General features: G+C 46.6%; 2 protein-coding genes across 2 annotated transcripts; both read right to left on the bottom strand.

The window, feature by feature from the left end:
• Nucleotides 1–69: 69 nt before the first annotated feature.
• Nucleotides 70–5,545, bottom strand: LOC310848352 (tubulin beta-1 chain-like). Its single transcript, XM_083747368.1, has 4 exons — nt 5,325–5,545; nt 4,442–4,550; nt 2,851–2,961; nt 70–2,308 (listed from the first exon to the last, which is right to left on the bottom strand). The coding sequence occupies exons 1-4, from the start codon at nt 5,379–5,381 to the stop codon at nt 1,248–1,250; spliced, it is 1,338 nt and encodes a 445-aa protein (XP_083603494.1). The 5' UTR covers nt 5,382–5,545; the 3' UTR covers nt 70–1,247.
• A 4,342-nt stretch (nt 5,546–9,887) lies between these two features.
• LOC310848351 (tubulin beta-1 chain-like) lies at nt 9,888–15,940 on the bottom strand. Its single transcript, XM_083747367.1, has 4 exons — nt 15,733–15,940; nt 14,831–14,939; nt 13,656–13,766; nt 9,888–12,862 (listed from the first exon to the last, which is right to left on the bottom strand). The coding sequence occupies exons 1-4, from the start codon at nt 15,787–15,789 to the stop codon at nt 11,802–11,804; spliced, it is 1,338 nt and encodes a 445-aa protein (XP_083603493.1). The 5' UTR covers nt 15,790–15,940; the 3' UTR covers nt 9,888–11,801.
• Between the last annotated feature and the right edge of the window lie 466 nt (nt 15,941–16,406).

The following is a 16,406-nucleotide window of genomic DNA, read 5'->3' as shown; positions in this document are numbered from 1 at the left end:
AAGGAACATTAAGGAAGTACATTAGTTTTAAAAGATGTACAATATGATCTATCTTGAAGAAAACAGTCATTATTCAGAGCACATGCCTTTATAGAGTCCTCAATATTTAACACCACACAAAACCATTGAACAGTTTGAGTTCATGACAGATTCTTAATGTTTACACAAAAATGCCACAAAAAACGTGCTTTATCACTGCTATCAGAATCCATGCCTGCTCTATTTGCAGTCTTCTTGCTGCTTCCCCCCCCTCATTTTCAAGCTTTTTATTCTCTTAAAATGGAAAGGTTAAAAAGCCAGCTTTTTTTTAGGGAACATGGGACATACGTCATTGAGCAATTAATACCCCAAATATAATCTAACTATGGAACTGAAGATAAACTATACAACTCAGTGGCAAACTCCTCCCTCTGAAGAAAAAGTTATCCATGAATCAGTCATGATTTAAGTATCTGCATACTTTGAGGTATGCAGCGCAACAACCGCAATTAAAATTTAAACTGTCGAACATCTAACACACAATTCAGGTTGCAAATTTCTATACTGTGCATTGTGGCAATACAAGGACATTTTTTGAGGGCAGGGAATATCCAAAATTAGCTGAGTATACACCTCTAGAATTTGGTAGAGCGTCCTTCTCCAACTAGGCCTAGTGGTGGTGTAATCCAAAACAGCTAGAAGGGCCAGGTTAGGGGAAGCTGCTGTATGAATTTCTTCTCTTTCATGCTTGCAAAATGTGAAGAGGTGTTGTCAGGTTGTTCCTCAATGGCCTTCCAAACTACTATTTCTAGATTCCTGAATTTTCAAAATGGCTTGTGTAGTTAGCTTCCTTGTCTATGGGGCAGCTGAGAAGTCTATTTCAGATAACGTTTGATATAGGTAACCTCTGCAAAAATTTATAACAATTATAAATTTATATAAATTTATAATTTTTATAAAACAGCTGCAGTACAATGGTGTGATCAATAGATTTCCCAGTTGGCTGAACGACAACAGTTGTCTTAATAAGGAAGTAAATATATTTTTAAGGGTAAAGTTTACAAAGTTCATTTTTCGCTTCATAGGACCCATTTTTCATTAGTATGGTGAAATGTTTTCACGACCTATAAAAGTGCTTCCAAATCAAAGGGTTTGGGCAATGAGGGAAATCAACAGTGAAAGCACCAAGTTGAACTGAAAAAGCATGCAGCAGCAGCAGAGCTGAACAGACTGTGCCCCAAATCACTTGCCCCTAAACCACCACCATCCTAAGCCTCGTCCTCCTCGCCTTCCTCCTCAAACTCTCCTTGCTCGTCCGCTGTGGCGTCTTGATATTGCTGGTATTCGGAGACCAGGTCGTTCATGTTGCTCTCGGCCTCTGTGAACTCCATCTCATCCATGCCCTCTCCGGTGTACCAGTGCAGGAAGGCCTTTCGGCGGAACATGGCCGTGAACTGCTCGGAGATCCTCTTGAACAGCTCCTGGATGGCCGTGCTGTTGCCAATGAAGGTGGCGGACATCTTGAGGCCTCGCGGAGGGATGTCGCACACGGCCGTCTTCACGTTGTTGGGGATCCACTCGACAAAGTAGCTGCTGTTCTTGTTCTGGACGTTGAGCATCTGCTCGTCCACTTCCTTCATGGACATTCTGCCTCGGAAAATGGCCGCCACCGTCAGGTAGCGCCCGTGGCGCGGGTCACAGGCCGCCATCATGTTCTTGGAATCAAACAATTGCTGGGTGAGCTCTGGCACCGACACGGCCCGGTACTGCTGGCTTCCGCGGCTCGTGAGGGGAGCAAAGCCGGGCATGAAGAAGTGCAGGCGAGGGAAGGGCACCATGTTAACCGCCAGCTTGCGGAGGTCGGCATTCAGTTGGCCAGGGAACCGCAGGCAGGTGGTGACGCCACTCATGGTGGCCGACACCAAGTGGTTGAGGTCCCCATATGTCGGAGTCGTGAGCTTGAGTGTGCGGAAGCAGATATCATACAAGGCCTCATTGTCAATACAGAAGGTTTCATCCGTGTTCTCCACCAGCTGGTGAACGGACAGCGTGGCATTGTAGGGCTCCACCACTGTGTCCGACACCTTAGGGGATGGCATCACACTGAACGTGTTCATGATCCGGTCAGGATACTCCTCCCGAATCTTGCTGATGAGGAGTGTTCCCATCCCAGAGCCTGTGCCACCGCCCAGGGAATGGGTCAACTGGAAGCCCTGCAAGCAGTCGCAGCTCTCTGACTCCTTCCTTACCACATCCAGCACAGAGTCCACCAGCTCAGCTCCCTCCGTGTAGTGGCCCTTGGCCCAGTTATTCCCAGCACCACTCTGGCCTAGAAGCAGAAAGAGAAGGATACAGAAACAAATTGGCAACTATTGATTTCTATCTGCTAATGGCATCATGATCTGGTCCAACTGTTCCTCTTATAAGCCATGTCCAGACCCAGACTACAAAACCGGTTTACTTTCCTCTGGTTTTCAATTATAGTCTTTAAAGACCCAGCTCTGAAAAAGTACATTGAATATCTTGAGCTTTCGTACCTTTGGCAATTTGAAGGGTAGGGGATGATGAAACTCAGAGGAAGGACAGATCATTCTACCATATCACCTACTGCGTATACCTGGAGATGTGCCACCTTTCTGCCAACTGGCATATCTAGCCTTGCCCTTGTTTCAGTACATGATCAAAAGTTGCAGGGAGAATGTATAGGATTAGTCAAACATTCCTCATAGCTGAATTCAAGTGGCTTCTGGGACAGGCAGAAGAGTCAGCTGTTTTGCATAAGGATGAGATCTGCAGAACATTTGGAATGACAAGATACATTGCGCTCCTGTCAAGAAGGGAGACTACAATCACCAAAAGAATATTACATACCAAAGACAAAATTGTCAGGCCGAAAGATCTGGCCGAATGGTCCAGACCGGACCGAATCCATTGTGCCAGGCTCCAAGTCCACCAGGACGGCACGGGGGACATACTTGTTGCCTGCAGGGAGAACAAAAGAAAGATTTATGGATGCAGTGACCTTGTTAAATTATCTGCAGTCTACTGTGCTCTTGGCAACCCTCAGCGTTACTCAGAAAAGAATTTTATATCAAGTAGCAGCACTTATTGTGAACAGATTTTCAATGGCAACTGCTGTCAACCGCTATTCTCTAAGGTATTTAGTCAGCAAAATCAACCGTACAAAGAAAGCAGGTTTCTGGCATCAGCTTCAGAAAACAGGCCTTAATCATGCTCTAGCCTCGGTTATGCCTTTACATAGCGACACCTTTGTACAAGCCCAGAGGAAAGAAAGCATCGTTCTCCCCTCGTCTGTCACGTCTTTCACATCACCCACTATCCAGTCCTTTTAACTTGAGATGCACCTGCTCTACCACTGAACTGGTCCCTCCCCATTGCCCACCCAGCTGAGTTGTGGCCCATCAGCTGTTACCGCAATCCCCTTTGAAGTCAGTCAGGGGTCTTATTACGTATCCAAGCACAATTCAAAGTGTTGGTGCTGACCTTTAAAGCCCCAAACAGCCTTGGCCCAGTATACCTGAAGGAGCGTCTCCAGCCCCATTGTTCAACCTGGACACTGAGGTTCAGCTCCGAGGGCCTTCTGGCAGTTCTCTCCCTGCGAGAAGTGAGGTTGCAGGTAACCAGACAGAGGGCCTTCACGGTGGTGCCCTCCCTGTGGAATGCCCTCCCATCAGATGTCAAGGAAATAAGCAACTATCTGATGTAAGACACCTGAAAGCAGCCCTGTTTAGGGAAAGTTTTTAATATTTCATCTTTTGCCATGTCTTTAATGTTCTGCTGGGAGGCGCCCAGAGTGGCTGGGGAAATACAGCCATATGGGCGGGGTATAATAAATTATTATTATCACCCGACACCTGGTGATTGGCAGGTGGTACGTCCTGCTCACCTGTCAAGGTTGGCCTGTGTGTGTGTGGTGTGTGTGTGTGTGTGTGTGTGCGTGCACATGTGTGCATAGACCACAGCAGCCAGAGCCACTTCCCCACGTGTACTTCATAGGTACCCATGGAAAATTTTGTTTGCGAAGTTTTATTATTACAAGGTTATTTATTTTCAATTACAGAAATCATAAATAACCTTTGACATCCAGAAACAACAATGTCAATGTTTCCCCTCCCAAGCAAATAACCCTGTGTTTGAAAACACATAATCAGGGAGCTTCTGGCAGGCAGGCAGGCAGGCTGCATCTTAGAACAAAGAAATTCTTTTTACTCCCCTCACACAGAAGGAAATTCTTCTAAGGTGGGGCTAGACACAAAAATGGGAAGAACATCTGTTTATAAAAATAAAAAAGGCTCTTTGCAAGAACTGCGTATTTATCTGCAGATTTAATTAGTTGGAAGCCGTGCAATCTATCAATCAAGATTTCTGTAAATGGGCAAGAGACTTATTTCCGGAGGCAGCTAGAAGCACTTCCTTAAAAAGACAAGCACTCCATTTTTACCGGCAGCTTCATTGTAGTAGACGTTGATCCTCTCAAGCTGCAGGTCACTGTCTCCATGGTAGCTGCCTGTCGGGTCAATGCCGTGCTCGTCACTGATGACCTCCCAGAACTGAAATGGGAATTTTGCAGAGTGATTTAGCAAGTGCGACGAGGAAGCATGACTAAACACGTGCAGCTGCCGCGGCCACACCTTAGCCACCATACTGCAAGCACATGATCCTCTGCGCCATGACGAGACAGATTCCCTTCACACAAAGCAATGCCAACAGGGCATAAGAAGGCAGGATTGTTAAATTTCACGGATGGACATACTGGTGGGGGAAGAGGGGAGGGACTTGTTTAACAAAGAAAGAAGCCAATTGGTTTCCGGCTTTGCACCATCACGCTGCTCCAAATAAAGGCTGCATCCTCTGCAGAGGGGCGAGGCAACCTAAAAGCTTATCGTTATAACTGGATTGCTGCTAGTTCTAACACTGTGTGAGTCAGATCTGGCCCCGATGGAAAGCGAAGGCCTTTATTGTTCCCCGCAAGATCTGCCTTATCTGCAGGGTAAAATGGTCTGTGTATCCGAGGCTTGCGAAAGAGGAGGCGCACCGTAGACATAACCCCGGGGAGGGTTTTCCTAGTGCTCTGCCCCCTCCCCAATCCTTCAGCTTAATTCTTACGTGGCGATTAATGCCTTTCATTGGAGACGCAAGAGTGGCTGGGGGAAATACTAAATTTTTTATTTATTTTATTATTATTATTATTATTATTATTATTATTATTATTATTATTATTATTCTAAGAAAAGGAAACGACACGGCTGGTCCCCACACACTCGGCTCTTACCAACAATAGATCCCCCCCACCAGATTCCCTTGCCCCCGCTTTCCCATGATACCTTGGCTCCAATCTGATTCCCGCACTGGCCGGCTTGCATGTGCACGATCTCCCGCATGGCTGCGACTTTGTTTCAGGCGATCACCCGCTTGCTACCTTCCGGAAAGAGAAAGCTGCGCCTTCCACTCTAGAAGACGACAGAAGCAGAAAACAAGGGCGCGCCTCCCTCCTCCCCCGAGGGCTCCTTTATAGCGGGAGCGCGTGGCTCCGCCCCTTCCCGGCCGGGCGCAGGGCGGGGCTAAAGGCACCTAGAAGCCTCCTTGTCTCTCGCTCACGCCTCCGCTGCTCGCGCCCGAGGGAGGGAGGGAGGGAGGGGACGGGGCGGCGGCGGCCTGCATTTGACCGACCTCGCCCCGCGCACGCAAGCTGGTGGTATATTAGGGGCGACCCTAATATTGCAAAGCGGGTCCTCGCTGTGCCGGCTTTTGGTCTTTTCAGCGGGGTTTTATTTTTGCACCTGCCTGCAGCAGACACCATTTTGATCCGCTCTAAGGTTTTCTTTTCCCCCGATCCGAAAGCAGATAGACTGTTGTGGGCCCGGGAGCTCAATCTAAGGGTTGCGTTTTTCTGCTGCGGTCAGAAATCTCCGATTTTTCCCTCCCCCACCCAGCCCTTTCACATCCTGCTTCACCCAATGCGTGGGCATCGCCGACTATAAAGGAATGTGGGATCGTTAAGAAACGACTCACGCTGCTGGGGAAATGCCTAGCTGCTGGTTCATACTACTCTGATGAAAGAGTGAGAAAAGAGCAGGCTGTGGAGTAGGAAAAGCAGCAGTTTCCCCGATAACTTGAGGGGGATTTGGTTGATAAGTGCAGGGCACACAGTCTCCAAGTCCCTTTATAAGCGATTTCTTTCATATCCCAGAATTCGCTCCTATCTGTGAGGAGGAAGGGAGTTGGCAACCTTGACCAGGAAGTTTGAGACTTCGCCTGCCTACATTTCAATGCAGTTGTGGAAGCAATGACGAAATCAGGCTCCCATAGCCTTCCTCTTCTGTGTCAAGTCTTCCATCCAAGAAACTATCATTAGGATTGTAGACCCCCCTTTTTTTTTACTAATGTGGGGTAATTGGTCTTTTCACCTTTGGTTGTGACTGAGTGGGACTCTCAGTGGGGAGTTTTGCGCCCAGAGAGTAACATGTCTAGGGACTAGTAGAGATTTTGGAACACACTTGTTGTATGACTGCCTTGCTTTTTTGTTGTGTAACGTGCTTTCTCCCCATTGCCATTGTTTCTTCCTTCCCTCTCTCATACTCTTAGTTCCATGCAGGTGTGAGCAGAGTGCTAGTTCATGTGCATCTATGATCATGGCCATTTCTAGCACTGTGTGGAGATGCAGCATATTCCTTGGGGCCTCTGGACAGAACATGGTGTTATGTGTTTGTGAGGACCAGATTCCCCTAAATTCCTGGGTCCAGTAAATGTTAAAAAATAAGCCGGGCCAGTTTCCTGATCAGGTAATCGCCTGGGAGATGAGCCATTTAGAGAACAAAGGGAAGGTAACGAGCCATTAGGGAAGCAAAAAGAGGGAGCTCTATGTCAGAAGGCAAATAGAAAGGGCCCCTCCTTCAACTCAGAGTGAATTTGAAGACAAAGCCGGAGTTTGAAGTAGAGTTTGAGAGCTGGCTTTGATGTGAGCGAGAAACTGGATAAAAAATAGCAAGCAGAGAGTCAGGGAGCCGTGGCTGATTTCTGCTTGAATCCAAGGCTGCAGCTATGGGAGAAGCAAGACCCTTCTGTGTGTTAATCATATGCTCAGGTTGTATATATGTGTAAATAAAGGTGTGGGAATGTTGAGGAAAGTAGGAGAGGATATATTGATTAAGTATTATCCCTCCTCACACACGCTAATGAGTAAGCAGCAGAGCACATTCCCTTGCAGGTTGCTGGAAGCAAGTTGATGATTTGTTAGAACTATTTAAGTTAAGCAGTCCAGTCTGGCTTGTCCAGCCTGGATTGTTCCTGACAATTTTTCCCTTTTATTTCCCTCCTAAAATAACAAAATGACAGTCTTGTTTAGAAGAGTAAAGTTTACTTACATTCAGTTCACAGTAGTATTCTGAAGGCAGGCTTTATCTTGTGGTTACAGTTACATTTGTAGAGAAAAGCAGTCTGAGCTAGGCCTCAGACTTTCTACCTTGTGGCTTCCATCCTCTGTAAGGATGAGCCATGTGCTGGCTAAGAGCCAGAAGAAGAGTCCAAAAGGAGAAATGGGGGGAAAGGGAAGATGGCTGCATGACTAGCCCTTTTCTAGGGTCTGCTAGGGTCACGCCAATCTACCTGGTCACACTTGGGGGCGGGGCTCCAAAGCAGGTATGACAGGAAGTCCTCCCTGTCTGGAGCAACATTCTTCTGTGTGTCCACTCTAGGCAACAGGAAATGTTGTAGTTGACGGCTTCAGTGATGATACATCCCACAAAAGACACCACAGTCTCTGCTGTGCCTCATTTCCAGTAAGAAACCTGGACTCTGGAGAAGCGTCTGAAATCCCTGGACTCTCACACCTCTTGGCGATTGGGGTGATGGGCAACAGTACTTAGCTGCATTTCTTCTTTTTCTTGGCTATTTATGATTCTGTCAGCCAACATGCCTAGTTTAAGAGCTCAAAGAGGCATATTTAAAGGGTTGTACATATAAGTCATATCGCCTTGGTTTTACTTACCACATCTGCTTTCTCTTTAAAAATATTTTTTATTGAAAGTTTATTTTCCACAATTATGCTTTCTCTAATAAAATAATGCAATCATTGGCTTCCCTTCTTCAGCTCCCATGGTTCTTTTAAGTTTCGCATCATTACTGCATATCCTATTCTAACCATCTAAATCGCGCCCCCCACTTTAAATATTACCTCAGCATGATTTTTACTGTTGAATTTACCTCAATCCTGCTAGCGTTTTCACTTGTTTACAGTTATTTCCCCATAATTCTCCTATTCTGCTGGTTAGACCCACTGGTTCTGTATACTCCCATCATCTTGAACTGCCATTCTTCCTCCTTTGGATCTTCTCCCACCCTCCATTTTATCCCATCTGCTTTTTCGCTTTCTAATTCCCTGCATTTTCAAACTTAAATTACAAAAAATGGAAACATACCTCTCTGTGTTTATTTTAAGGCCATGGAGTCCTGTTGAACAACAAACTATTTTAGTGCTTATAGAGAGCGCTCTTTAATGAGCTGTTCGATTTTAATGATTTGTTACTTTTTGTTTGCTGAAATTGCCAGGAGATGAAAGGTTCCTTTGAGAGATCAACCAGATGTCCCTTCTGCCCAAGAGACCATACCTTGAAAGCCAGCTTATATTTTTGCAGCTCTCGCTTGGTGTTGTGTGCAACTTTATTCCCCGTGTGTACCAAGGCACAATCACCTCATTGCATCTACCAAGGAAAGGCTATGCACATCAGCTTTCTTTGAAGACACCCACACTTAAATGTCTGAACATCAGGGACACACACAGAGATGTGGCGCCGCAGCACCATTCCACATTTGGTGCCTCATTGCGCGATGCATGCAAGGTTAATGTTCCTGAGATCCGTGGGCATCCATGAGGCGGCAAGGCATCTTCCTCCACAAAAATCATAACCCCCTTCGTTAAGAAAAAGAGCAAGTTTTTAGCATGTGTTGTGAGAAACTAACCTACTCCCACCTTCTAGGCTTTCAGCATTCTATTTCCAAGTTGTTCATAAACTAAGCTCTTCTAAAACCAAGGTACCACTGTATTGCTTAGTTCTTAAGAATGGAGTACTAAACCAGGGGAAACGTGTCATAGTTTTTTGTTACTACTTATGTATTTTATATTTCACTCTGGCCCTCCTGATGGTTGAAAGAGGGCAAAATGTTTATATTCAAAATGTTTTCCCAGGGATGATGAAATGTGGTACTTTGAAGGAAAAGATAAGGACCTGAGGAGATGGAGCAGTGGTTCTTGACTGTGTATCACCTAGAGTGATCCCGTGTAGACTGGTTGAAAAGATCAGCATGAACACTGGCACTCAGTTTCATAGATTGCAGGTGTGAGGCCTGTTGATCACAGGATTCCAAACATGGCATCTCTTTAGATTAGAAACACTTTAAGGGAATTGGGGCAAGGGGAACCTAACTCCTACTGATGCTTCAGATTAAAATACCCCATTAAAAGTGGTGCTACTGCTCTCTCTCCCCCGCATTTTACAAAGTTGATTTCCTTTAAAAGATGTTCAGTAAACGTGTGCATGTCACCAGGGCTTCAGATGCTGGGCTTGACAGAGCTAAAGAGTCGTAGAACTGGAGGACTTGGAAGGGAGGCAAAGGGTTATCTAGTCCAAGCCCCTGCAATGCAGGAAGCACAGCTAAAGAATCCCAGACATCTTCCTCGCAAGGGAGCTATTGGGATGAGAATTCAAGTTCTGGGGTAAAAAAACTGAATAGATTTTAGGAATAAATAACCCAGCAGAGTTTGGTCAGCCATCTCCAAACAACCCACACAAGGTGAAGTAAGATGTTTTTGTTATGTTTAGGGGTATTAGCATTGATATATATATATTTCAGGGGGCTTGGGAGTGTTTAGCTGCTTTAAAGAACAAGCATAGGCCAAAAGGGCTAGTTTATTAACCCTCATTTAGAAAGCTTTGTTTCAGTCCTTTACTACCATGTTTTCCAAATTCCACCCTGAATAAGGCATTGGTTCATTTAGTACAGGGTTTCCCAAACATGGATCACCAGTTGTTTTTGGTCTAGCTAGGGATAATGGGAGTTGTAGTCCAAGAGCATCTGAAGACCCAAGTTTGGGAAACACTTCCCACCCACACCCATTATTCCTTAGGGCAGGCATGTCCAACTGGTCCATTACGGGGAATCCCTGGTCGATCGCGTGATCCTGATTGATCGCCCCCCCCCCCAAAAAAAGCTCAACAACTTTGTTTAATCCAATGGGTAGATCATTGCCAGTTTAATAGTGGGAGTACATCACAGTCTCTTGGAAGTTGGACATGCCTGCCCCAGGGAATGCAGAAAAATAGGTTCCTATCCCAGTCCTAGGAAGGTGGTAAAGGAACCCATGTCTTTCTTTCTTTCTTTTTACCCTGCAGCAGCAGAACAGCATGAAGGAAAACTCTTGTCTGTGGAGAGTAAAAGGACAGATCTCGACTCTTCCTCGGTTCCACACATTGTCTCAACAAATTATATTCTCAGCAGCCACTCCTCCAAGGTTCCAGGTGCATGTAGTGATCTGAAGGACAACCTCAAGTCTTACCATCACTGGCCGCAATCTTCTGCGTTCTCATGAAGCTTCAGAGGCACAGGCCCAATCTTGTTTTCCTGTAATTATGATAATCATTTACCATACCTTCAAGAAATTGGTTTTAGGCTGAGGTCTTGACTCTCCTCTTTGAAGATGAGTGTGATTAGGATATTTTTATATGTATAAAAAAACTTGAGTAAATTAATTACAAAAGAAAACAATTCCTCACTAATGAACATGGAGTGCAGTTCCTAAATTGAGTAGTGTTAGACCAGTTACTTAGACACCACCTCTATTGAGGGACCATCTGCAGGAAAACTGAAATTTGTGGTGTAATTCTTGTTGCATCACTTAGGGGTAGAGTAGCAACTTACTTTCAATGGACAATAGTATTCCTTAATGTCCGGTCAATTTGGGCTTCAGACCTATTACGACTCTGTTGAAAACATGTTTCTTGCCATTGTCTTCAGAGTATACTCCAGCTTCCTTAACTAGGGATGTGGATTCTGTGAGCTTCTAAGTGATGTTGGACTAAAACTCCCACTCGCCATTCTCCCTGCGGCTGATGGGAGTTGGAGTCCAACAACATCTGGAAGACCACAGGTCCCTCGTCACTCAATTAGGAAATGCACCAAGAAGCCTGACAATCAACATTATCTTTTAACATAGTGTTAGCACCCCAAGGAGAGCATAATGATCTGAATATTTTACAAATTGTGTAGAGGTGTTCTCAGGTTGTTCCTCAATGGGATCCAAACTACCATTTCTAGATTCCTGAATTTTCAATATGGAATGTGTAGTTAGCTTCCTTGTCTATGGAGCAGCAGAGAAGTCTTTATTTCAGATCAATTATGATATAAGTAACCTCTGCAAAAATTTATAATAATTATAAATTTATATAAGTTTACAATGTATATAAATTTATAATTTTTATAAAACAGCTGCAGTACAATGGTGTGATCAATAGCTTTACACATACAGCTGAAGGACAACAGTTGTCTAAACAAGGAAGGACGTATATTCTTAGAGGGGAAAAGTTACAAAGTTTACTTTCAGCCCCAATTTAAAGTGTGGAGAGCACCCACTTTTCATTATTATGTTGAAATGTTTTCACGACCTATAAAAGTGCTTCCAAATCAAAGGGTTTGGGCAATGAGGAAAATCAACAGTGAAAGCACCAAGTTGAACTGAAAAAGCATGCAGCAGCAGCAGAGCTGAACAGACTGTGCCCCAAATCACTTGCCCCTAAACCACCACCATCCTAAGCCTCGTCCTCCTCGCCTTCCTCCTCAAACTCTCCTTGCTCGTCCGCTGTGGCGTCTTGATATTGCTGGTATTCGGAGACCAGGTCGTTCATGTTGCTCTCGGCCTCTGTGAACTCCATCTCATCCATGCCCTCTCCGGTGTACCAGTGCAGGAAGGCCTTTCGGCGGAACATGGCCGTGAACTGCTCGGAGATCCTCTTGAACAGCTCCTGGATGGCCGTGCTGTTGCCAATGAAGGTGGCGGACATCTTGAGGCCTCGCGGAGGGATGTCGCACACGGCCGTCTTCACGTTGTTGGGGATCCACTCGACAAAGTAGCTGCTGTTCTTGTTCTGGACGTTGAGCATCTGCTCGTCCACTTCCTTCATGGACATTCTGCCTCGGAAAATGGCCGCCACCGTCAGGTAGCGCCCGTGGCGCGGGTCACAGGCCGCCATCATGTTCTTGGAATCAAACAATTGCTGGGTGAGCTCTGGCACCGACACGGCCCGGTACTGCTGGCTTCCGCGGCTCGTGAGGGGAGCAAAGCCGGGCATGAAGAAGTGCAGGCGAGGGAAGGGCACCATGTTAACCGCCAGCTTGCGGAGGTCGGCATTCAGTTGGCCAGGGAACCGCAGGCAGGTGGTGACGCCACTCATGGTGGCCGACACCAAGTGGTTGAGGTCCCCATATGTCGGAGTCGTGAGCTTGAGTGTGCGGAAGCAGATATCGTACAAGGCCTCATTGTCAATACAGTAGGTTTCATCCGTGTTCTCCACCAGCTGGTGGACGGACAGCGTGGCATTGTAGGGCTCCACCACTGTGTCCGACACCTTAGGGGACGGCATCACACTGAACGTGTTCATGATCCGGTCGGGATACTCCTCCCGAATCTTGCTGATGAGGAGCGTCCCCAGTCCGGAGCCCGTGCCACCTCCCAGGGAATGAGTCAACTGGAAGCCCTGCAAGCAGTCACAGTTCTCCGACTCCTTCCTTACCACATCCAGCACAGAGTCCACCAGCTCAGCTCCCTCCGTGTAGTGGCCCTTGGCCCAGTTATTCCCAGCACCACTCTGGCCTAGAAGCAAAAAGACAAGGATACAGAAACAAATTGGCAACTATTGATTTCTATCTGCTAATGGCATCGTGATTTGGTCCAAATGTTCCTCTTATAAGCCATGTCCAGACCCAGACTACAAAACTGGTTTACTTTCCTCTGGTTCTCAGGATGTAAACAGGATCCCTTTCGGAGCCCCGTTCGCATCCTAAAGCAAATGTAACAAGCAATGGGTCTGCATGTAGTGTTTTGCCGCTTCTGCGCATGACGTCATTTTGAGCGTCTGCGCATGCACGAGCGGCGAAACCAGAAGTAACATGCCCCGTTACTTCTGGGTTGCTGCGGAGCACAACACGAACGCGCTCAACCTGAAGCACATTCAAACCGAGGTATGACTGTATAGTGTTTAAAGACCCAGCTCCGAAAAAGTACATTGGATCAAGTATCATGAGCTATCGTACCTTTGGCAATTTGAGGGGAGGAGATGATTAAATTGGCTCAGAGGAAGGAGAGATTGTTGTACCACACCACCTATTGCGTATACCTGGAGATCTGCCACCTGGCATATCTAGCCTTGCCCTTGTTTCAGTACATGATCAAATGTTACAGGGAGAATGTATAGGATTAGTGAAACATTCCTCATAGTTGAATTCAAGTGTCTCCCAGGACAGGCAGAAGTCAGATGTTTTGCATAGGGATAATATTCGCAGAACATTTGGAATGGATAGGTATGAGCAATCCAGCAGCTGCTTCAAGATACTTTATGTACCTGTCAAGAACAGAGACTATAGTCACCGAAAAAAATATTACATACCAAAGACGAAATTGTCAGGCCGAAAGATCTGTCCAAATGGTCCAGACCGGACAGAATCCATTGTGCCAGGCTCCAAGTCCACAAGGATGGCACGGGGGACATACTTGTTGCCTGCAGGGAGAACAAAAGATGACCTCATTAAATTATCTGCAGTCTGCTGGGCTCCTGGCAAGCCGCAGCGTTACTCAGGAAAGAATTTTATATCTCAACCCAACGTGCTGCTTTTGCACATGCATGCATGGCAAAACCCAGAAAAAATACTTCCAGGTCTGCCGTGTTCGTATCCTGAAAGATACGCAACCAGAGGTGTGGTTATGTAGAGGTAGCAGTGTATCTTTTAGAAGACATCTGAAGGCAACCCTGTTTAGTAAAGTTTTTAATATTTGATCTTTAACCATGTTTTTAATGTTCTGCTGAAAGCCGTCCAGAGTGGCTGGGGAAATACAGCCAGATGGGTGGGGTATAATAAATTATTATTATGATCACCTGACATCCGGTGATTGGCAGGTGGTACGTCCTGCTCACCTGTCAAGGTTGGCCTGTGTGTGCGTGTACATGTGTGTACCACAGCAGCCAGAGTCATTTCCCTGCCTGTACTTCATAGGTACCCATGGAAAGTTTTGTCTGCAAAGTTTTATTATTACAAGGTTATTCATTTTCAATTACAGAAATCATAAATAACCTTTGAAATCCAGAAGCAACAATTTCAGTGTCATCCCCACCCCCGCAAAAAACCTGTTTTCATTACTTTAATACCTTTTCAGTCCCCACCCCAGACAAATGAAGATAAATTTTAAATACTTTAATACAACCCCAGTTTACTGGCCAGGTGTGCATTTTTCTTCTTATACCCAAGTCTGTATTTTTAGTTTGAAAACACATAATTAGGGAGCTTCTGGCAGGCAGGCAGGCTGCATCTTAGAACAAAGAAATTCTTTTTACTCCCCTCACACAGAAGCAGATTCTTCTAAGGTGGGGCTAGACACAAAAATGGGAAGAACATCTGTTTATAAAAATAAAAAAGGCTCTTTGCAAGAACTGCGTATTTATCTGCAGATTTAATTAGTTGGAAGCCGTGCAATCTATCAATCAAGATTTCTGTAAATGGGCAAGGGACTTCATATCCGGAGGCTGCTAGAAGCACTTCCTTAAAAAGACACGGGCTCCATTTTTACCGGCAGCTTCATTGTAGTAGACGTTGATCCTCTCAAGCTGCAGGTCACTGTCTCCATGGTAGCTGCCTGTCGGGTCAATGCCGTGCTCGTCGCTGATGACCTCCCAGAACTGAAACGGGAATTTTGCAGAGCGATTTAGCAAGTGCGACGAGGAAGCATGACTAAACACGTGCAGCTGCCGCGGCCACACCTTAGCCACCATACTGCAAGCACATGATCCTCTGCGCCATGACGAGACAGATTCCCTTCACACAAAGCAATGCCAACAGGGCATAAGAAGGCAGGATGTTAGATTTCACGGATGGACATACTGGTGGGGGAAGAGGGGAGGAACTTGTTTAACAAAGAACGAAGCCAATTGGCTTCCGGCTTTGCACCATTACGCACGCACCCAACCAGCTTGAACGCTGCTCCAAATCCAGACTGCATCCTCTGCAGAGGGGCGAGGCAACCTAAAAGCTTGCCGTTATAACTGGATTACTGCTAGTTCTAACACTGTGTGAGACGGATCTGGCCCCGACCAAAAGCGAAGGCCTTTATTGTTTCCCGCAAGATCTGCCCTATGTTGCGACAGGCAAAGATGGTCGTCGCATCCGAGGCTTTACGAAAGAGGAGACGCATCGTGGACGCACAGCTGTCAACTTTTCCCTTTTCTTGCGAGGAATCCTATTCGGAATAAGGGAATTTCCCTTTAAAAAGGGGGGGAATGTTGACAGCTACGCGTAAACATAAATCCGGGGATATTTTTCCTAGTGCTCTGCCCCCCCCCCCAATCCTTCAGCTTAATTCTTAGGTGGCGATTAATGCTTTTCATCGGAGACGCAAGAAAAGGAAACGACACGGCTGGTCTCCACAATAGATCCTCCCCACCAGATTCCCTCGCCCTCGCTTTCCCATGATACCTTGGCTCCAATCTGATTCCCGCACTGGCCGGCTTGCATGTGCACGATCTCCCGCATGGCTGCGACTTCGTTTCAGGCGATCACCCGCTTGCTGCCTTCCGGAAAGAGAAAACTGCGACTTGCTCTCTCGACAACAACAGCAGCAGGAAACAAGGGCGCGCCTCCCTCCTCCCCCGAGGGCTCTTTTATAGCGGGAGCGCGTGGCTCCGCCCCTTCCCTTCCCTTGCCCTCCTCGTCTCTCGCCCGAGGGGCGGAGAGGAGAAAGTTCACTCCTCCGCTGCTCACGCCCGAGGGAGGGAGGGAGGGAGGGACGGACGGAGGGGGCGGGGCGGCGGCCTGGATTTGACCGGCCCCGCCCCGCGCACGGAAGCAGGTGGTATCTTAGGGGCGACCCTAATATTGCAAAGCGGGTCCTCGCTGTGCCGGCTTTTGGTCCTTTCAGCGGGGTTTTATTTTTGCACCTGCCTGCAGCAGACACCATTTTGATCCGCTCTAAGGTTTTCTTTTCCCCCGATCCAAAAGCAGATAGACTGTTGTGGGGCCGGGAGCTCAGTCTAAGGGTTGCGTTTTTCTGCTGTGGTCAGAAATCTCCGATTATCCCCTTCCCTACCCAGCCTTTTCACATCATGTTGTTGTTGTTTAGTCGTGCCCGACAGCAGACTGTGCTGATCCCT

The sequence above is a fragment of the Podarcis gaigeae genome, assembly GCF_964106915.1.
Source record: "Podarcis gaigeae genome assembly, chromosome: 7".
NCBI lineage: Eukaryota > Metazoa > Chordata > Lepidosauria > Squamata > Lacertidae > Podarcis > Podarcis gaigeae.
The sequence above is the reverse complement of the archived record's forward strand: the minus strand, read 5'-3'. Positions and strand labels throughout refer to the sequence as shown.